Raw genomic sequence first — 23,498 nt, forward strand, 5'->3', positions numbered from 1 at the left:
ATTTCTGTGGTGTTGGTTATTTCTCCTCTCTCATTTGTGACTTTGTGTCCTTTCTCTTTTCTTTTTGACAAGTCTGGCTAGAAGTTCATCAATTTTATTAGTTTTTTCAAAGAACCATCTCCTGGTTTCATTGATTTGCTCTATTGTCTTTTTAGTTTCTATATCATTTTTCTCTCTACTGTTTATTATTTCCTTCCTTTTGCTGATTTTATGTTTTGTTTGTTGTTCTTTCACTAGCTTGTAAGTTTAGGTTGTTTATTTGATTTTTTTTTTTTCTCACTTCTTGACATAGCAATTAACTTCATTGCAATTAACTTCCCTCTTAGAACCGCTTTTGTTGCATCTCAAAGGTTTTGGGCCATTGTGTTTTCATTTTCATATGTTTCCATGTACTTTTTTATTTCTGTTTTTATTTCCTGGTTGAAGTATTCATTGTTTAGTGGCATGTTACGTAACCTCCATGCATTTGTGTTCTTTTCAGGTTTTTTCTTGTAATTGACTTTAGATTCTATGGCCTTGTGGTCAGAAAAGATGCATGGTATTGACTTGTCTTCTTGATTTTGTTGGGACTGGTTTTGTGGGCTATTATGTCATCTATTCTGGAGAATATTCATGTGCACTTGAAAAGAATGTGTATTTTGCTGTTTTAGGATGGAATGTCCTGAATATATCTGTTAAACCCATCTGTTCCAGTGTGTCTTTCAAAGCCATTGTTTTCTTGTTGATTTTCTGTTAGATGATCTGTCCATTGATGTAAGTGGGGTGTTAATGTACCCTACTATTATATTATTATCAATTAGTTCCTTTATATTTGTTATTAACTGTTTTATGTATTTGGGTGCTCCTATGTTGGGTACATATTTACAATTGTTATATCTTCTTATTGGATTATTATATAGTATCCTTCTTTGTCTCTTGTTACAGTATTTGTTTTAAAGTCTATTTTGGTGAAATAAGGATTGCTACTCCAACTTTGTTTTGACATCCATTTGCATGATAGATGTTTCTCCATCCCCTCACTTTCAATCTTCAGATATTTGGATCTAAAATGAGTCTCTTATAGGCAGCATATAGATAGGTCTTATTTTTTTCCCCCATTCTTCACCTTATGTCTTTTGATTGGAGTGTTTAGTCCATTTATATTTAAAGTAATTATTGATAGATATGTATTTATTGGCATTTTATTACTTGTGGTTGTTTTTGAAGATTTTCTCTGTACCTTTCTTGTCTTTTTCTCTTTCATGTTTTGTTGTTTTTCTTTAGTGAACTATTTCAATTTCTTTCTCTTTATTTTTTCCCTCTTTACTACTGGTTCTTGATATATGGTTACCATTAGGGTTCTATATAATCTCCTCTGCATATAGCAGTCTATATCAAGTTGATGATCGCTTAAGTTTGAACCCATTCTTTACTACTCTGCTCCCCATGTTTTAGGTATATGGTGTCATATTTTATATCCTTTTCTTTGTGAGCTCCTTGACTGATTTTTTACAGAAATTTTTCGTTTTCACTGCTTTTGTGTTTCCTTCTTTATAGTGTCACTTTTGGTCTCTCTTTTCCACTAAAAGAGTCCCCTTTAATATATCTTGCAGGGCTGGTTTAGTGGTCACAAACCCCTTTAGTTTTTGTTTGGGAAACTCTATCTCTCCTTCTATTCTGAATGATGCCTTGCTGGATAGAGCATTCTTGGCTGCAGATTTTTCCTATTCAGCACTTTGAATATATCATATCACTCCCTTCTGGCTTGTAAATTTTCTGTTGAAATGTCTCCTGCTAGCCTTATGGGTTTTCTCTTGTAAGTTAATAACTTCTTTTGTGTTGCTGCTCTTAAGATTTTTTTCTGTATCACTATATTTTGCAAGTTTAATTACATTATGTCTTGGTGTGAATCTGCTTTTATTGATTTTGATGAGAGTTCTCTGTGCCTCCTGGATCTGGATATCTGTTTACTTTCCAGATTAGGGATGTTTTCAGCTATTATAAACTATAAATAAATTTCTGCCCCCTTTCTCTCTCTTCTTCTGGGACTCCTATAATATAAAAGTTATTAATTATGTTTAGTGGGGTCACTGTGTTTCCTAAATCTATTTTCATTTTGTGTAATTCTTTTGTCTCTCTTTTTTTCAGCTTGATTACTTTCCATTACTCTGTGTTGTAATTCGTTCCTCTGCTTCTGCCATCCTGCTATTCATTTCATCAAGTATTTTTTTTTTCATTTATTGAGCCCTTTTTCTTGTCTATGTTATTCCTTATCTCTGTGTCGAGAGTCTCATTGATGTCTTCTACTCTTTTCTCAAGTCCAGTATCCTTATGATCATTGCCCCCCTCAGAGCTGGCCTGCCTAGGTTCCACTAACACCAGAGTGAGCAAGGACAGCCCACAGCAGGCAGAGAGTCAGTGTAGACAAGTGCACTGAAAGGAGAAGTGACTCAGACACAATAGCAGGGAATAAGCACATACATAGGATACTCTCCTGAAGTGCCAGGTTCTGGTAAACAGGGGACATTGCACCGCAGGGCATTCCAGGACCTCCTCTTCATAAAGTCAATACTTTCAAGAGCAGATAACATAGCTGACTTTCTTAAAATACTGAAATAGATACAAGAGAGGGAGACAAAATGAGGAGATAGAGAAATTTATCCCAAATGAAGGAACAGGACAAGACCCCAGCCAGAGATCTAAGCAAAACAGATATAAATAATGCCTGATAGAGAATTTAAAGCAAGGATCACAAGGAATTTGGGACTTGGGTGGTGCCCAGCATGATTTATGGAAGAGCTGTCCCGTCTCCTTTGTCAAGTATTGGTTCATCATATATGCATGTGTTTTTTTCTGGGCTCTCTATTCTGTTCTCCTGATTTTTGCATTATGTTTTTATGCCAGTACCATACTTTCTTGATTATTATAGCTTTGTAATATAGTTTGAAATAGTGAAGTGTGATGCCTCCAGCTTTTTTCTTTTTTTCTCATGGTTGCTTTGGCTCTGCAGGATCTTTTGTGGATCCATAAGAATTTTAGAATTTTTTGTCTGTTTCTGTGGGAAATGCCATTGGATTTTGATAGGGTTTGATTGAATGGACATTTTAACAAAATTTACTCTGCTTATCCACGAGCACAGGATATCTCTCCATCTATTTGTGTTCTTCAGTTTCTTTCATCAATGTCTTATAGTTTTTGATGTATAAATCTTTCACTGTCTTGGTTAAATTTATCCTAAGTATTTTATGCTTTTCATGCTATTGTATTTGTGTGTCGTCCTTATGCAGGGGCAATGCTAATTTTCTCTGTATTGTTGCAATTTTAGTATATGTGCTGTGGAAGCAAGCACTTTTTCATGCTATTATACATGGGATTGTTTTGTCTGATAGAAATATAGGTACCTCTAATCTCTCTTTCCATTTGCATGGAATATATTTTTCCATCCCTTCACTTTGAGCCTTATGTGTCTTTAAAGCTGAAATGAGTTTTTAGTAGCATATAGTTGGGTCTTTTTTTAAAAAATCCATTCAGCTGGGCGCCTGGGTGGCTCAGTTGGTTAAGCGACTGCCTTCGGCTCAGGTCATGATCCGGGAGTCCCGGGATCGAGTCCCGCATCGGGCTCCCTGCTCGGCAGGGAGTCTGCTTCTCCCTCTGACCCTCCCCCCTCTCATGTGCTTGCTCTCTCTCATTCTCGCTCTCTCAAATGAATAAATAAATCTTTAAAAAAAAAAAAAAGAAAAAAATCCATTCAGCCACTCTATGCCATTTGTTTGGAGAATTTTATTTATATTTAAAATGATTATTGGAAAAATAAATAAAATTATTATCAGTAGGTAAGGACTTAGTAATGCCATCTTGTTGATTATTTGCTGTCTGTTTTATATTTCTTTTGTTCATTTCTTCCTCTCTTCCTGTCTTTCTTTATGAATTGATGATTTCCCATAGTGGTATACTCTGATTCCCTTCTTCTTCTCTTGTGTATCTACTATAGGTTTTGCTTTGTAGTTACCTTAAGGCTTACACAAAACATTTTATAGTTATAATAGTATACTTTAAGCTGATTAACAACTTCAATCATATACAAAAACTCTACCCTTTTATGCTTTCCTTTTTGTGTTTCTGATGTCACAATTTACATCTTTTTATATTGTGTATCCATTAGTAAGTTATTGCAGCTATAGCTATTTTTCATGTTTCTTTAATCTATATACTAGAGTTAAGCGATTAGCACATCACTATATTATAGTATTGGAGTATTCTGAAATTGACATATACTTATTTTTACTGATGTGTTTTATTCTTTCAAATGTTATTAATTAAAGTCTTTTCATTTCTGCTTGAAGAGCTCCTTTCAGCATATCTTGTAAGGCAGATCTGGTGGTGATGAACTCCCTCACTTCGTGCTTGTCTGGGAAACACTTTCTCTCTCTTTCATTTTAGAAGGAAAACTTTGCTGGCAAAGCTCATGGGGTCCTCTGCAGAGCAGGCCCCTGGGAATTGTGATCACTTTCTTTGTATGACTATATTAGTAGCCTCTGCCCTTCTTCCTTGTTTGAAGCCATTTCCATAAGTCTTGCCTTTGCCTGTCTCTGAGTAAGATTAAACTAGAACAGGTCGTTTGTGCAGTGCCCTAAAAGGGCGTGGAAGCTGTTCTCTCACGCTGTTCTCCCTTTCCCAGTGTGGGGAACTATTTCAAGCTGGAGTATTCCCTCTTGGTGCTGAGCAATGTTGGCCTGGTGAATTGGATGATGCAGTCAAAATGAAACTGTCTTCCTTCCCTTTTTGTGAGGTTATTCACAGGCTTTTTTGTTCCACTGTGTTGCTGAAGTTTGTTGAATGGATTCCTGAGCTCTCTGAGAACTATTTTTGTTTGTTCATAGCCATCTAACTATTGAACTTCATTGTAGGATGGAGGCTAGAGTCTCCTACTCCATTGTTTTGGCGATGTCACTCTGGACAGTCTCTCGATGTTTGCTTTTAATAGATGAATGCTATTTTGAATACCTTCTTTTGAGAGTTAACCCAACTGAAGGACCAGAGAAAACATCTAAATATATTCTACTGTGGGTTTTGGTTAATATTTGAATTATAGTTGCTTTTGCAAGGGCAATACTTTTACAACATAGTTTTACATATTATTTTGCTTATTTAAAAAATTTATATTAACTGCTCATTGTAATTTTTGTTTTCTTTTTAAAAGACAATGCCGTATCACAAGCTTTGGTTCTGTTTGGTGCCCCTAAGGAAGGCATTGAGATTTTTCATGAAAATAAAATGACAAATACTGAAGGTAAGGACTGAATGTAAGTTACATAGTTACCTTTGTAAACTATATTTACATTTAGCATTAGTTTGTGATGTCCATATTATATTCTTATTAAGAAATGAATCATAAATGTCACTAATAGTTAACATAGTAATGATATATAATATTAAAAGTACAATATTATCTATTTTATTAATAGTATATTAATTATATTTAAGCTGTAAGAATTTTTTATAATTTCAGAAATGTTGAATTTTTAAAATAAACATTTTCTTTATTGCTTATGCCAAGACTAGCAGGTGCTAGATCCTTTCCAGTTCATTGAGGATATGTTTCTTAGAAGAAAAAAGAAGCAGGACTAATATTTTTATGGTGTGAAATCCAGAATTAAGAATCTATAAAACATTAGCTCTTGCAAGTGTTTCTGATACTGTATGTGGAAAGAGGTAGAAAGAGATGACAAAAGGCATAGATTTCATGTATAGGGGCTTATGCTTATTTATTTTCAGTTTATTTTGTTGAAGAACTCTATATTAATCAAAAAATTCTAATCTTGATTTTGGTAAACTTCTGCTCTGGAGATTTTCAGTTTGACAGGATAAAATTGGGATAAGGTGACATTCTGATTCTTTACCTATTTCTCTCTGATATCTTTATCTTCTCTCTCTCTAGAAATGTTTATTAGAATTTTAATCTCCTGGCTTAGGGTTTATTGCCATAGTTTGGGACAAACTTTTTAAAATATCCAATGATTGGTTTATGAAACAGTTAATTCAAGACACTGGAATATACATGTGCTAGTAGGATATAGAGTTATTTAAGACATGATCCTTATATGGAGTGTATAATCTTGCAGGCCAGATAAAATATAACTGTAAACAATTAGTACAACACAACAGAAAAGAATGGCTATATAGAGTAATAGCAGAGATGGCACAAGGTAATTAAAAGTTTCTGTACCCAATTCCAGTGTATAAGCATGGGGTCTCCCCACTACCAAGCAATTCTTGGACATGATCAAGGGTCCTACAATTCAGCTCAGTTCTGGCACTGTCTACCCGGAAATAGAGTTAGGTCCCACAAGTTAAGGGTTTAGTGCTTCAAGGCTTCCCCTCCCCGCACTGCAGAGGCCAGTCAAAGGTACAGGTTATCACCTGTGCTTCTGACCAACTACTAGAGGTTCCAGTGAAACCCCCTCCTTGGGTTTGCTAGAATGGCTCCCAGAACTCAGAAAAACATTTTTACTTACTAGATTACTGGTTTATTTAAAAAGGATATAACTTGGGAACAGCTAGATGGAAGAAATGTATAGAGTAAAGTAGTGGAAAGGGTACAGATCTTCCACGCCCTCTTTGAGTTTGCACTCTCCGCAAATCTGCACCTGTTCACCAACCTGGAAGCTCTCCAAACCCTGTCCTTTTGGGTTTTTGTGGAGTCGTCTTTATATAGGCATGATTGATTAAATCATTGGACATTGGCAATTGATTCAACGCTCCAGCCCCTCTCCCTTCCCTGGAGGTCTGGAATGGGACTAAAAGTTCCAATTCTCCAATCATGTTCTAACTTTCCAATCATATTTCTTCCCATTCTCTTGCTTGTCTTTTCATTCATTTAAATATCTGTTTGAGGAGTTGAATGTTTTGTCTTTGATGAAGTCTAATTTATTATTTTTTCTTTTATGTTTCTTCTCCCTCCATTCCTTCCTTCTTTCCTTTCTGCCTTCCTGCCTGCCTGTACTTTAAAGATACTTTTCTATTACATTCTGGCTTGCATTTTTTTTCTGATGAGAAATGTAGCAGTTATTCATGCCCATGTTCCCATTACGTTATGTTCCCTTTTGTTCTCTGGCTACTTTAAAGAATTCCTTTTTATTATTGTTTTTCAGTAATTTGACTGTGATATTCCCAGATGTAGTTAGTTCTCTTGATATTTTAATTGTTTGGGATTTGCTGAGCTTCTTAGATATGTAAGTGTTTTTTCATCAAATTGTGAAATAATGTGGCCATTATTTCTACAAATATTTTTCACCCCAAATTTCTTGTTTTTGAAGAACCTTAACCTTACACATGTTAGATTATTTGATTTTTGTCACACAGTTTTTTGAGGATCTGTTCTTTTTTCATTTTCTTTCTGTTCTTTAGATTGGATGATCTCTGTCATTTCATCTACACATTCACTGAGCCTTTACCCTGTCCATTTGTTGTCAAGGCCAACCAATATATTTGTTAATTTAAATTTTCATATTTGCAGTTCTGGAATTTCCATTTGGTTCATTTTCATAGTTTTCATTTTTATACTAATCTTCTTATATGTTCACTTATTAAGGCCATATTTTCCTTTAATTACTTGAACATACTTTTTTTTTTACTTTTTTGAACATATTTATAATAGCTACTTTAAAATCTTTGCTGTATATAGATAGCTTCTGGGCCAACTTGGTTTCGGTTTCTACTGATTTTTTTCTAGACTTTTAAGACACACTTTCCTGTTTCTTTGTATGATTTAATACTGGATATTTGTGTAGTACATTGTGAGGACTCTGGATTCTGTTATCTGTCTCTGAAGGAAATTGATTCCTTTTCTAGCAGACAGCTCAGTCAGTCATTTGATCAACTTAAAAGTAGTATATGCTTGGTTTTATGCAAAAGTGAAGATATATATGTGTGTGTCTACACACACATTCACACACACACAAAAAAAAGGAATTTACCAATCCCCTCTAATTTGGCTAAATTCTGTCTCCTCCACATATTATATTATAGCTTGATTTTAAACTTTTTTGGGTGGGCATAGAGGAGGCTCTTCTCTAATGTACAGTCCTTCTTCCTAAGCTGTAACACAAGAGAGTGTTCTGAGGCATTGATGAAATCTCTACATTCTGTCAGTACTGGACTTCTAAGGTTTTCTCCTCATCCCTCACCAATACGCTTTTACCAACACCACTCAACCTCTAGTGTTTTTGTTCCTTTCTCAATCCCATAGCATTTATTCTCTATTAACCTTCAGGTAATTTTGCTCTGCGTACACGTACAGTCTAGCCCTTATCTACAGATGCAGAGAGCACTCTCACATGGATTTCTGGGGGTCCTTCTCTGCACGGCTATGTCCTTTTCAGTTCCCTGCCCTGAAGATTCTGTCTCCATTACCCATGGTACTAGTCTTTGCCCTTTATCTCAGCAGGATTTCCATGCTCTTTTCTTACCCCAGATCTCTATATTTTAGTTGAAAAATTGTCCCTTGGCAGAGAGCATGGTGATTATGGGGCTCAACCTTATGAATTTTCCTTTCTCAGGAATCAAAAGTGGGCATTCCTATTTTCTAATGTCTGAAAACAGTTGTCTCACATATTTTTTCCAGACTTGGGAGACTGAATCTTTATCAGTTACTCCTTCACAGATGGTAGTAGAAATACTGATTAATGGGGTTTGTGAATGAAGATTTCATAAAGTTGAGAGAACAGAAGCCAGTTTACAGCATGGTAAAATTAAAAAAAGAGGGATTTATTCATTCATTCATTTATTCAACAGTTTTTTAAGGCACTAAACATAGTTTCTCTCCATAAAGAATGTAGAACTTCATGGGGAAGATGGATGGGGAAACAGATAAATGTGACACACTGAATACTAATAAAGGGATAGAAAATGCTATGGCTAGGTGTAGCCAAATGTCTGAAAGATTCAAGAATTCATGTAAGTTGCATAGAAATTTCAGTTTGAAGAAGAGATCAGAATATGAGACTATTGTGGCTGCTGGTATAGATTGCTCATTTGAAAAGAATTGTTAGTCAAAGCAAAATTTACTATAAGATAATAGCTGTAGGAAGTTGTGAGACACAGTAATAGGAAGACCTGTGATTACTTAAGGGAAGCAAAACTAAATACATTGAAATTGCAGATTTTGAAAAGACTGAAGGGAATGGAGATAAGGGAACACTGAACAGAGCCATTTATGTAGTGGTTAGAGTAGATGCAGTCTTTAGTCATCCCCGACTCGAGTCTGTGCATATTATTTTATGTATTCAGTGATAAGTGTCTTCAACCTTGTAAGGTTCAATGAAAAGAAAGTAACTCTAATATCATGGAAAGGTCACCCCCTGCCCCCCGATGCCCCCAGTGGGTAACAAAAACTAAAGGGAGATTTGTTTCTGTAAAAAAAAAAAAAAATTAAAGGTACTTCCTGTTCATCAAACAGGCTTTGCAAAGAGTAGAAATTATTTCTAAACTTGAGAGTATTGACTTTTTCTACATTTTGGAAAGAAAATCAGGATGTTAAAAAGAATAACAGAATGTGAAAAACAAATCTGTGTTGGGAGAAGTTTTCTCCTGAGTACTGAGTTCAGATAAAGGGATGATACAATAACTGGGGTGATGGACATAAAGGAACTACATATTAAAAGCAGGAGAGAAGGAAGGATGGACTGGGTGAATAAATTACATAAGGATCACATTCACAGAGCAAGGAGAGTTGGCAGTTTATGAACATAGTATTTTTATTTCATTTGCCCACATAATCAGCCAGTCCATATTTTTCCTCAAATGGAAGTTTCATGTTGCAGAGCCTCAACAAACCACAAGTGTAGCCTAGATCCAGGAAGATCTCACTTACCTCTTAGGCATTGATTCTGAGCAAGGAAGTTAAAGTTGGCCAGATGTTTAGAGAGGATGAAAGTCTTGCTTGAGCTTACGTCTTTAAAGACTCACCCTGAGGGGCACCTGGGTGGCTCAGTCAGTTAAGTGTCTGACTCTTGATTTCAGCTCATGTCCAGATCTCAAGGTCCTGGGATTAGAGCCCTGTGTCTGTCTCCAAACTCACTGGGATGTCTCCTTGAGGATTATCTCTTTCCCTCTCCCTCACTCGTCCCCCCGCCAAAAAAAAATTTAGATAAATCTTTAAAAGAAAATAGATTCACCCTGACAATTTGTGCACAGACTTCACGAGGAGAAGTTCTGTCAATATGCTTGACTAAAATCATTAATTAGTTGTATCATGAAATTTTAGGTAAAAAGGATTTTATATAACACCCCACCAACCCATTCATTTATTAAGTGAGAAACCTGAGATTGGAGATTGAGTAGTTTTGTTTTTTTTTTTAAAGATTTTATTTATTTATTCGACAGAGAGAGTGAGAGAGTACAAGCAGGGAGGAGTAGTAGAGGGAGAGAGAGAAGCTGGCTTCCCACTGAGTAGGGAGCCTGACGCAGGGCTCGATCCCAAGACCCTGAGATCATGACCTGAGCCGAAGGCAGACACAACCATCTGAACCACCCAGGCGCCCCTAGAGACTGAGTAGTTTTAACTTAAGCATAGTTAGTTATCACTCCAGTCAAAAAGTGAATGAACCTGGACATCTAGTTTAGTGATCTAGGGTGTCTCTTTAAGCTGGGTAGAATTAAAAAGAAACAGGAAAGTTTTAACTTAGACTACGTCTGTATTAGAATAAAAACAGTGATAATAACTCCTGAATTCTGGTTCTGGGTTGTGCTACTTATGATGTCATGTCTTTTACAGACTTTTAGTGCAAATTTTAACTTCATAGTATTTCATTTTCTCCATGTTACCATATGTAAAATGTTAATCCTAAACCATGGGGTGCTATGAAAATTAATTAGTATTCACATAATAGGTTTAGAGTAGTACGTGCCGAAAAATGTTAAATGAGTCATTACTATCCTTTTTTCTCCACATTTAATGAAGCAAACAAGTGTTTTGAGTATAAGGACAACTGCCTGGTTGTTAAATGTGTTTTAAAACTTTCTTATTTCTAGAGGGAAGGGCAATGTGCCCTTATCAAGATATTTGGATAGGAGATCAATATGTAATTTTCACCAGCTTGTTCTTTAGTCCTATGACTATTATGGAGATGAAAATACATATCTATATATGAACTAAAGAGGAAAGATGGAATATAACACACAAAATATTCATAGCAAATATATGTGCTGAGTATAGAGCAAACTAAGATACATTAGAATATCAGGACTGATATCTTGAAGGAACAATCAAAATTCAAAAACAAATGAAAATATGAAGTATTTGAGATGCCCTGAAATATATTTTTAGGACTGCTTCTCTTTATTTTGCTATCTTTTTAAAAATATAAAAACAACCTTCAAAGTATAGCTTATACTCCAAAGCCAAGGAGACATAGTTCAAGACAGCTTTCTCACCTACCAGCTCTGTAGAAATGGACACATTATATAACTTAACTTCTCTAAGCCTTTGTTCCTTATCTATGAAATCAAGGTAATAATCCCATTTCACAAGATTGTTGTGAGGATTAAATAAAATGTGGAATCAAAAGTATTTAGCATAGTTCCATGATTGGCACATATTTTTAGTTTTTAAAAAATGTTAAAATATATATGTATATATAATATATGAGAGGGTAAATGCTTTTGTTTATAAGTGAAGGAGACACTATTTTCGCAGAGATTGTGCTTTTGGAGGAGGGTATTATGAGACTTTATTTAAAAGATATTTAGGGGCGCCTGGGTGGCTCAGTCGTTAAGCTTCTGCCTTCGGCTCAGGTCATGATCCCATGGTCCTGGGATCGAGCCCTGCATTGGGTTCCCTGCTCAGCGGGAAGCCTGCTTCTCTCTCTCCCACTCCCCCTGCTTGTGTTCCCTCTCTCGCTGTCTCTCTTTCTCTGTCAAATAAATACATAAAATCTTTTTAAAAAAATATATTTAAAAGATTGCTGTTTAAATGAAGGTATTTACTGTCTCTGGGTTGGCAGTGAAACAAAAAAGCACAGGCAAGAGTGTAAGTTCTATGTTCTTCAAGGTCAACTGAAATGAGGACACCACACTGTTCTCACTGAGGCACCAAGCCTATTTTGTGTCTTGCATTTAAGATCAGTGATTGCAGCTATAATCCAGCCCAATAGAGTCCTTAGAGGCAAAAGGACTGCAAGTAAGCACTTTGGTGGAGTTTCATGGACAACTTTGCTGTGCTTCTGCAACCTTCAGTTGATTCAGGACATGCCAGGATTAGAATCACTGAGGCACATCGGACTGAGTGGATTTTATGATGAGTACAACTTGAATGCTATAGTGGGAACATCAATCACTCTTTGCATGAGACTCCAATTTTCAGAAATGGAAGGTAGAAAATGAGGTTATTATAAGAATGAAGGGGACCTGCTTTTTTTTTTTTTTTTTTTTCCCTAGCAAGAGAAATTCATGCTGGATTTAAAGAAGAACTTCTTCAATGCATGAGTGGTTGGATATTTACACTGGAAGATGTGGACTCTCTTTGAAGGGAGAATTTAAAATATATTTCAAAGTCATTTTTTAAGTGATCCAGGAACTACTTAGAAACAATTGGATTAACTGGTTTTCTGCCTTTTTTCTTTAGTTTTTTTTTTTTCAATGTTTAGTTCATGATGTTATGGAACACTTTATATAATTATATAATTTTAATACCATCATTATCATTCTATTACTTTCTGAAATATTTATCAATTTGTTTATTAAAGAAATTTAAAAAGTATTAGTATTAATGAAGCAGAATATTGTTTGTATATTCTGAACATCACAGTTTACTATTTTGTATGTAACTATTAACGAATTCTGTCTGCTTTATTTTTAAGGGGTGAATAAAGGCATTTACTTTAGCTATCCATGTCGACGTCAAAGCTGTGCTTTAGTAAACATCCCAGCACCATGTGTCAACAAAATGATTTCACACATTGAAGATTTGGAATCTAAAATACAAGAGCATTTGAAACGGGTAAGATTTAAAATGCTAACATTTTTGTAAACTCTATAGAGACTGTAAGGGCTGTTATTTATAGAGCTCAGGGAGTTTTTTTAATGATATTGGAATATTTTATAGAATTTTTGCTCAGTTGTGTAATTTACGAATCTAGACATGTTTTTGATAGTCTCACTTCATAAAGGTGAAACGACCTTACTAAATAGATTTTTTCCCTACCTCTTTGTTCCTTATCCGGAAGCAATCATGCTAAGTAGTAATTTCCATAAGCCACTTGACTAGTAAATTAAATAGTATTTACATTGTTTTTAGGAACACTAAACTGATTAGATGATTAGATGAGTAAATTGGTGTGTAGAAGGACAGCGTGCCCTTTTTAATGAGTTATTTTGTTCTAAAGAAATGCTTAATAGGTCTGTTGAAAGAGAATGTAATGATTCTTTCTTTTTAACCTGTTTGCCTTTATTATTCTTAAGGGACTTCAATCTTGAAATCACTGTAACTTTCGGTTATCTTCAGATGATTTAGGGATGATAAATACCTTCTCATACCTTTTATTAAGATTATTCTGAACAATTAGTGCAAAATTAGATTGCCCAAGCAGGAGGATGAGTTTGTGCTATTTCGCTTCCCTCACCACCGTTATTGGATCTGGCTCTGAGAAAGTTCTGATGGAGCAGTCATGATGCTTGATGTAGGGTGATGTCTCCTTCAAGAGGCATTAGAGTTCAGTCCTTAAAATTGCAGACTTTAGAGCCACATGATCTGTGACCTTAGATAAAAATGGAGGTAATGACATTGTGTTGGACAAAATGCTAGCATATGATATGCACTCAATATATATTAGCTATTGTTATTTCTATAATATTATCATTTTATATTAGTATTATATTTATTTGTATTTATTATATTTATTTTTGTTCCTTCTTTGTTTCTCCAAATCAGCATACCTTTACAGAAAATGCTTTGTGTGTCATAGGTCTGATGGTGTCCTGGGCTTTGAGAAATACTATTAAGTAGATAGAAGAGAATTAATCTTTATTGATATGATATGCTGTATACTTCACATGTTTTTTTAATTAATGATTAGGCTTTTTTTAAATAATGAAAATAGATTTACAGGTGTTTTAATAATTCCAATAGCTGTGATTATAATAGCTATAGTATAATAGCTATATTAATAATTATAATTGCTCAAAACTATTTTTAAATGGTTATTCTTTTTTTTCTTAAAGATTTTATTTATTCATTTGACACCGAGAGAGAGAACCCACAAGCAGGGGGAGTGGGAGAGGGAGAAGCAGGCTCCTGGCTGAGCAGGGAGCCCGATGCAGGGCTCGATCCCAGGACCCTGGGATCATGACCTGAGCCGAAGGCAGAAGTTTAACCAACTGAGCCACCCAGGTGCCCCTTAAATGGTTATTCTTTTATCTAATTGATAGATGGAGAAATAACAATTTAAACAGTTAAGAAACTTGTCCAAGATCACAAGACAGAATTGGGATTTGAACCCACTGTCTGTTATCAAAACCCATGTTTTTTATGCAATCCCACTTGGGATTCTGAGCAGCTGATAAACTGTTAAACACTATGGATAATAGGCCAGCTAAAAGATTACCTTAGATAAAATAATTCACAAAGTAAACAGATATTTTATAGCTTATCTTCAGGAAAACTGAAAAAAAGAGCATTTCTTATGTAAATATGTTATGAAAATGAGCCAGCTGAATAAATAAAAAGGCCTTATAAAGACCAGGATCTTGGGGCACCTGGGTGGCTCAGTCGGTTAAACATCTGCCTTCGGCTCAGGTCATGATCCCAGCATCCTGGGATGGAGCCCTGTATCAGGCTCCCTGCTCAGCGGGAAGCCTGCTTCTCCCTGTCCCACTCCCCCTGCTTGTGCTATCACTAGCACGAGTGTGCTCTCTCAAATAAATTTAAAAAATTAAAAAAAAAAAAAAAAGACCAGCATCAGAGTGACTTGCTTTTTGCTGTCTTTTGGTGCTTAGCTTAGAGCCTGATACATAGTAGGTGCTCAATAAATGTCTGTTGAATGGGAAAAAAATGAGGACCTGAAGCAGAACCTTTCTTTTCTAGATACATCTGAGACACCTATCCACCCAATACAGGAAAGAGCTACCATTTACCAAGCATCTACGATTTTCTAGGGGCATCTGGGTGGCGCAGTTGGTTAAGCATCTGACTTGGTTTCACCTCAGGTCCTGATCTCAGGGTCCTGAGATCTAGCCCCATGTTGGGCTCTATGCTCAGCGCAGTGTCTGCTTGAGATTCTCTCTCTCCCTCTGCCTCTGCCGCTACCCCCTGCGCCTGCAATCTCTCTCTTTCCCTCTCAAATAAAAAATCTTTCAAAAAAAGTAAAAAAACAAAAACATCTGCTATTTTCTAGTCACTTACCAAATATATATTTCTGTTTTTGTACCTCACAGGAATCCTATTTTATTGGTAAAAATTCTAATATTCAGGGATGTCCAATAATTTATACATCATCATACAGGTAGTAAGCATTAGAGTTAGAATTTGAATCGAGTTCCTTCTGACACAAAATCCCCTTTCAGTTTTTATTTTGTAATCCTTAAGGGCAAGAGAAGGCCTTAATTCCCACATTGACATGGGATGTTAGTTAGTACTTTGACAACATGAAGTACACAAATAACAATGTCAGATAAATACACTTCTAGACAAAAACTGTAATAATGATAATGATGTGTTAACAAGTAAATATACACATAAACATTATTTGAAAGATTGTGAAATGAATGCTCATAACTTTCTAAAAAAAATTCAGGACTTATTTTAGGCTTTTTCTACTTTCTAAATTTAAAAAAAATGTTATTTTATTTTGACTACATATTTGCTAGTTAGATTTGCTAGTGTTGAACTGATAAAAGAGTATAGTTATAGAGTGTATTTATTTGTTTCTTATGCTATATTTTTTGTTTAGGTCACCACAACTATTCAACTATTGATTAGACATTTAATTATATTTGAATTAATATTTTGGGAATGAAATGGTACCACCTATCTTATTTAAAGATGAATATTTTTTTTTCTCTGACTAACCTACCAAAATGAAAAGAACTTTAAAATATTACTTGGAAAAATGAACTTTTAGTAGTACTGGTTAGACAACTTTATATTCATAGTCTTTATTGAAAATTTTTTTTCTTTTTTCTTTTTTTGATTTTATTTTATTATGTTATATTAATCACCATACATTACATCATTAGTTTTTGATGTAGAGTTCCATGAACCATTATTTGCATATAACACCCAGTGCTCCATTCAATACATGCCCTCTTTAATACCCATCACCAGGCTAACCCATCCCCCTCCCCTCTAGAACCCTCAGTTTGTTTCTCAGAGTCCATAGTCTCTCATGGTTCATCTCCCCCTCCAATTCCCCCCTTCATTTTTCCCTTCCTACTATTTTTTTTTTTTAACATAAATGTATTATTTGTTTCAGAGGTACAGGTCTGTGATTCAACAGTCTTACACAATTCATAGCATTCACCATAGCACATACCCTCCCCAGTGTCCATCACCCAGCCACCCCATCCCTCCCACCCCCCACCACTCCAACAACCCTCAGTTTGTTTCCTGAGATTAAGAATTCCTCATATCAGGGGCACCTGGGTGGCTCAGTCGTTAAGCGTCTGCCTTCGGCTCAGGTCATGATCCCAGGGTCCTGGGATCGAGCCCTGCATCGGGCTCCCTGCTCGGTGGGAAGCCTGCTTCTCCCTCTCCCACTTCCCCTGCTTGTGGTTCCCTCTCTCGCTGTGTCTCTCTCTATCAAATAAATAAAATCTTTAAAAAAAAAAAAGAATTCCTCATATCAATGAGATTATATGATACATGTCTTTCTCTGATTGACTTATTTCGTTTAGCATAATACCCTCCAGTTCCATCCACATCGTTGCAAATGGCAAGATTTCGGGGTTTTTTGATGGCTTCATAATATTCCACTCTATAAATATATACCACATCTTCTTTATCCATTCATCTGTCGATGGCCATTTTGGCTCTTTCCATTGTTTGGCTATTGTGGACATTGCTGCTATAAACCTTGGGGTGCACATACACCTTTGGATCACTACATTTGCATCTTTGGGGTCAGTACCCAGTAGTGCAATTGCTGTGTCATAGGGTAGCACTATTTTCAACTTTTTCATGAACCTCCATACTGTTTTCCAGAGTGGCTGCACCAGCTTGCATTCCCACCAACAGTGTGGGAGGGTTCCCCTTTCTCTGCATCCTCGCCAACATCTGTCATTTCCTGACTTGTTGATTTTAGCCATTCTGACTGGTGTGTGGTGGTATCTCATTGAGGTTTTGATTTGAATTTCCCTGATGCCGAGCGATGTTGAGCACTTTTTCATGTGTCTGCTGGCCATTTGGATGTCTTCTTTGGAGAAATGTCTGTTCATGTCTTCTGCCCATTTCTTGATTGGATCATTTGTTCTTTTGAGTTGAGTTTGATAAGTTCTTTATAGATTTTGGATACTAGCCCTTTATCTGATATGTCATTTGCAAATATCTTCTCCCATTCTGTCGGTTGTCTTTTGGTTTTGTTGACTGTTTCTTTTGCTGTGCAAAAGCTTTTTATCTCAATGAAGTCCCAATAGTTCATTTTTGCCCTTGCTTCCGTTGCCTTTGGCGATGTTTCTAGGAAGAAGTTGCTGTGGCTCAGGTCAAAGAGGTTGCTGCGGCTCAGGTCGAAGAGGTTGCTGCCTGTGTTCTCCTCTAGGATTTTGATGGACTCCTGTCTCACATTGAGGTCTTTCAACCATTTTGAGTCTATTTTTGTGTGTGGTGTAAGGAAATGGTCCCGTTTCATTCTTCTGCATGTGGCTGTCCAATTTTCCCAACACCATTTGTTGAAGAGACTGTCTTTGTTCCATTGGACATTCTTTCCTGCTTTGTCAAAGATGAGTTGACCATAGAGTTGAGGGTCCATTTCTGGGCTCTCTATTCTGTTCCATTGATCTATGTGTCTGTTTTTGTGCCAGTACCATACTGTCTTGATGATGACAGCTTTGTAATAGAGCTTGAAGTATGGAATTGTGATGCCGCCAGCTTTGCTTTTTTTTTTTTTTCAACATTCCTCTGGCTATTCGGGCTCTTTTCTGGTTCCATACAAATTTTAGGATTATTTGTTCCATTTCTTTGAAAAAAGTGGATGGTATTTTGATGGGGATTGCATTAAATGTGTAGATTATTCCAGGTAGCATTGACATCTATCTTCACAATATTTGTTCTTCCAATCCATGAGCATGGAACGTTTTTTCCATTTCTTTGTGTCTTCCTCAATTTCTTTCATGAGTATTTTATAGTTTCTGAGTGCAGATTCTTTGCCTCTTTGGTTATATTTATTCCTAGGTATCTTACGATTTTGGGTGCAATTGTAAATGGGATCGACTCCTTAATTTCTCTTTTTTGTCTTGTTGTTGGTGTATAGGAATGCTACTGATTTCTGTGGATTGATTTTATATCCTGCCACTTTACTGAATTCCTGTATGAGTTCTAGCAGTTTTGGGGTGGAGTCTTTTGGGTTTTCCACATAAAGTATCCTATCATCTGCAAAGAGTGAGAGTTTGACTTCTTCTTTGCCAATTTGGATGCCTTTGATTTCTTTTTGTTGTCTGATTGCTGTGGCTAGGACTTCTAATACTATGTTGAATAGCAGTGGTGATAGTGGACATCCCTGCTGTGTTCTTGACCTTAAGGGGAAAGCTCTCAGTGTTTCCCCATTGAGAATGATATTCGCTGTGGGTTTTTCATAGATGGCTTTTATGATATTGAGGTATGTGCCCTCTAACCCTATACTCTGAAGAGTTTTGATCAGGAAAGGATGCTGTACTTTGTCAAATGCTTTTTCTGCATCTATTGAGAGGATCATATGATTCTTGTTCTTTCTTTTGTTAATGTATTGTATCACATTGATTGATTTGCACATGTTGAACCAACTTTGCAGCCCAGGAATAAATCCCACTTGGTCGTGGTGAATAATCCTTTTAATGTACTGTTGGATCCTATTGGCTAGTATTTTGGTGAGGATTTTCACATCCATGTTCATCAGGGATATTGGTCTGTAATTCTCCTTTTTGATGGGGTCTTTGTCTTATTTTGGGATCAAGATAATCCTGGCCTCATAAAATGAGTTTGGAAGTTTTCCTTCCATTTCTATTTTTCAGAACATTTTCAGAAGAATAGGTATTAATTCTTTAAATGTTTGGTAGAATTCTCCTGGGAAGCCATCTGGCCCTGAGCTCTTGTTTGTTGGGAGATTTTTGATTACTGCTTCAATTTCCTTAGTGGTTATAGGTCTGTTCAGGTTTTCTATTTCTTCCTGGTTCAGTTTTGGTAGTTTATTCATCTCTAGGAATGCATCCATTTCTTCCAGATTTTCTAATTTGTTGGCATATAGTTGCCCATAATATGTTCTTATAATTGTTTGTATTTCTTTGGTGTTGGTTTTGATCTCTCCTCTTTCATTCATGATTTTATTTATTTGGGTCATTTTTCTTTTTGGTAAGTCCGGCCAAGGGTTTATCAATCTTATTAATTCTTTCAAAGAACCAGCTCCTAGTTTCATTGATCTGTTCTACTGTTCTTTTGGTTTCTATTTCATTGATTTCTGCTCTGATCTTTACTATTTCTTTTCTCCTGCTGGGTTTAGGCTTTATTTGCTGTTCTTTCTTCAGCTCCTTTAGGTGTAGGGTTATGTTGTGTATTTGTGACCTTTCTTGTTTCTTTTTTTTTTTTTTTTTAAAGATTTTATTTATTTATTTGACAGAGACAGAGACAGCGAGAGCAGGAACACAAGCAGGGGGAGTGGGAGAGGGAGAAGCAGGCTTCCCGCCGAGCAGAGAGCCCGATGTGGGACTCGATCCCAGGACTCTGGGATCATGACCTGAGCCGAAGGCAGCCGCTTAATGACTGAGCCACCCAGGCGCCCATGAGACCTTTCTTGTTTCTTGAGAAAGGCTTGTATTACTATATACTTTCCTCTTAGGACAGCCTTTGCTGCATCCCAAAGATTTTGAACAGTTCTGTTTTCATTTTCATTTGTTTCCATGAATTTTTTTAATTCTTTAATTTCCTGGTTGACCCATTCATTCTTTAGTATGATGCTCTTTAGCCTCCATGTATTTGAGTTCTTTCTGACTTTCCTCTTGTGGTTGAGTTCTAGTTTCAAAGCATTGTGGTCCAAAAATATGCAGGGAATGATCCCAGTCTTTTGGTACCAGTTGAGACCTGATTTGTGACCTAGGATGTGATCTATTCTGGAGAATGTTCCATGGGAACTAGAGAAGAATGTGTATTCTGTTGCTTTGGGATGGAATGTTCTGAATATATCTGTGAAGTCCATTTGTTCCAGTGTGTCATTTAAAGTCTTTATTTCCTTGTTGATCTTTTGCTTAGATCTGTCCATTTCAGTCAGGGGGGTGTTAAAGTCCCCTACTATTATTGTATTTCTGTCGATGTGTTTCTTTGATTTTGTTATTAATTGGCTTATATAATTGGCTGCTCCCATGTTAGGGGCATAGATATTATTTACAATTGTTAGATCTTCTTGTTGGATAGACCCTTTAAGTAGGATATAGTGTCCTTCCTCATCTCTTATTACAGTCTTGGGTTTAAAATCTAATTTGTCTGATATAAGGATTGCCTCCCCAGCTTTCTTTTGGTGTCCATTAACATGGTAAATGGTTTTTCACCCCTTCACTTTCAATCTGGAGGTGTCTTTGGGTCTAAAATGAGTCTCTTGCAGACAGCATATCGATGGGTCTTATATTTTATCTAATCTGATACCCTGTGTCTTTTGGTTGGGGAATTGAGCCCATTTACATTCAGGGTGACTATTGAAAGATATGAATTTACTGCCATTGTATTGCCTATGAGGTGACTGTTACTGTATATTGTCTCTGTTCCTTTCTGGTCTATGTTACTTTTAGGCTCTCTCTTTGCTTAGAGGACCCCTTTCAATATTTCTTGTAGGGCTGGTTTCGTGTTTGCAAATTCCTTTAGTTTCTGTTTGCCCTGGAAGCTTTTTTATCTCTCCTTCTATTTTCAATGACAGCCTAGCTGGATATAGTATTCTTGGCTGAATATTTTTCTCATTTAGTGCTCTGAATATATCATGCCAGTCTTTTTTGGCCTGCCAGGTCTCTGTGGATAGGTCTGTTGCCAGTCTAGTATTTCTACCATTGTAGGTTACAGATCTCTTGTCCCAAGCTGCTTTCAGGATTTTCTCTTTGTCTCTGAGACTTGGAAGTTTTACTATTAGATGTCGGGGTTTTGACCTATTTTTATTGATTTTGAGGGGGTTTCTCTGTGCCTCCTGGATTTTGATGCCTGTTTCCTTCCCCAAATTAGGGAAGTTCTCTGGTATAATTTGCTCCAATATACCTTCTGCCCCTCTCTCTCTCTTTCTTCTTCTTCTGGGATCCCAATTATTCTTATATTGTTTCGTATTATGGTATCACTTATCTCTCGAATTCTGCCCTCGTGATCCAGTAGTTGTTCATCTCTTTTTTTCTCAGCTTCTTTTTTTCCATCATTTAGTTTTCTATATCACTAATTCTCCCTTCTGCCTCATTTATCCTAGCAGTTAGAGCCTCCATTTTTGATTGTACCTCATTAATAGCCTTTTTGATTTCGACTCGGTTAGATTTAGTTCATTTATTTCTCCAGAAAGGGTTTCTCTAATATCTTCCATGCTTTTTTCAAGCCCAGCTGGTATCTTTAAAATCATCATTCTGAACTCTAGTTCTGAAATCTTACTAATTTCCATATTGATTAGGTCCCTGGCAGTCGGTACTGCCTCTTGTTCTTTTTTTTTTTTTTTTGAGGTGATTTTTTCCATCTTGTCATTTTGTCCAGAGGAGAATAGATGACTGAGAGAACAAAATGCTAACAGGGTAACAATGACTCCAGAAAAATATACAGTAAACAAATCAGAAGAGACCTGAAACCAAGGAAAAAGAAAAGGAAAGAAAGAAAAAAGAAAAAAGAAAAAGAAAAAGATTAAAAAAAAAGGAATATGATCAAATATGATCAGGCTGGTGAATAGATCAGTGCCACATACTAGATTTGGGGTGTATTTTGGTCTGTTTGAAAAACTGCCTCCCAAAATTTTAAAGAAAGAAAAACTTATATATATATACAAAAATAAGGATAAATACAATGAAGGGATGGAATATGAGTGTAAAGATGGAAATTATAAAACAATTTATAAAAGGAATTGATAAGATAAGGAGTTGGTTGAAAAAAGAAAGAGAATTAAAAAAAAAAAAAAAGGAGAGAATGTGAACAAAGCTGTACACTAGAGATTTAGGTTATATTTTGGTCTGTTAGAAGCAACTGTATCCCAAAATTTTAAAGAGAGAACAATTTATATATATACCAAAAATAAGGTTAACTACTATGAAGGGATAGAATATGACTCTAAAAATGAAAAATAAAAATATATTACTCTAAAAATGAAAAATAAAAAATATTTTTTAAAAAGGGATTGATAAGAAATTGGTTGAAAAAGGGAAAAAGAGCTTTGCACAGTGGCAGTATCGTAGCCAATGAGGTTTATCCGAGGCGCGATTATTGCTAATTGAAAAAGGGAAAAAGAAAAATTAAAAAAAAAAAAAGAAAAAAATTGAAAAAATTAACTTTGAAAGACTAAAGAATCATGGTAAAAACGCCATGAATTCTATGTGCAGTATTCCCCTAGTGCTGGAGTTCTGTCGTTCTCATTGATCGGTAAACTTGGTCTTGGCTCGCTATTCTTGCTGATCTTCTGGGGGAGGGGCCTGTTGCAGTGGTTCTCAAATGTCTTTGCTGGAGGCAGTATTGCCCTGCCCTTACCAGGGGCTGGGCTAAATAATCTGCTCGGGTTTGCTCTCTGGAGCTTTTGTTCCCTGCAAGCTTTCCGCACAGCTTTGGAGAATGAGAGTGAAAATGGCGGCCTCCCAATCTCCCTCCCGGAGGAGCCGAGAACTCGGGGCCCCACTCCTCAGTGCACCCCCAGAGAAAAGCAGTCAATCACTCCTGTCTCCCCAGTCTCCTGCTGCACTCCATGCTCACCTGGCCTGTGACCAAGCATTTCTATCTCTGGCACATGACCCCGTGTGGAGTCTCCAAACCCAGCAGAGTCCTGTGGTGCACTCCCTCACCGCTTCTCCCGGGGGAGGAAGGAGAGTCTCCCTGGATCTGCTGCTTGTTGGGTCCCTGCTGGAAGATCAGTGGCCCGATTGTGCCGCGGGTCACGGTTTATGGCCACCCGGAGCTGAGAGCCCACTCCTCGGCTCCATCTCTACAACCGGCTTCCCTGCTCAATACCTGGGAGCACTGCCAGACTCAGGCACCCCTGGTCTTTCTGTGACCCTGAGGGTCCTGAGACCACACTGTCCCAGCGAGGGTTCCACCCCTGTTTAGCCACTGGAGTGACGTCCCTCAGCAGAGCAGGCTTCTAAAAGTTCTGATTTTGTGCTCCACAGCTCTATCACTTGCTGGTAGCAGC

At 36.6% G+C, this 23,498-nt stretch overlaps 1 protein-coding gene and 2 pseudogenes across 1 annotated transcript in view; 2 read left to right on the top strand and 1 right to left on the bottom strand.

Moving 5' to 3' along the window:
• Window positions 1–2,762: 2,762 nt before the first annotated feature.
• Window positions 2,763–23,498, top strand: part of CCDC178 (coiled-coil domain containing 178) — a 375,512-nt gene continuing 354,776 nt past the window's right edge. Inside the window, exons 1-3 of the mRNA XM_034996280.1 lie at window positions 2,763–2,799; window positions 5,180–5,269; window positions 12,837–12,976. Coding sequence (XP_034852171.1) covers window positions 2,763–2,799; window positions 5,180–5,269; window positions 12,837–12,976 — 267 coding nt within the window. The remainder of the gene's footprint in view (window positions 2,800–5,179; window positions 5,270–12,836; window positions 12,977–23,498) is intronic.
• LOC118004845 lies at window positions 3,216–3,328 on the bottom strand (annotated as a pseudogene).
• Window positions 22,529–22,616, top strand: LOC118004828 (annotated as a pseudogene).

Source organism: Mirounga leonina, unplaced genomic scaffold (genome assembly GCF_011800145.1).
Source record: "Mirounga leonina isolate KUSES-001 unplaced genomic scaffold, KU_Mleo_1.0 Mir_93, whole genome shotgun sequence".
Lineage (NCBI taxonomy): Eukaryota > Metazoa > Chordata > Mammalia > Carnivora > Phocidae > Mirounga > Mirounga leonina.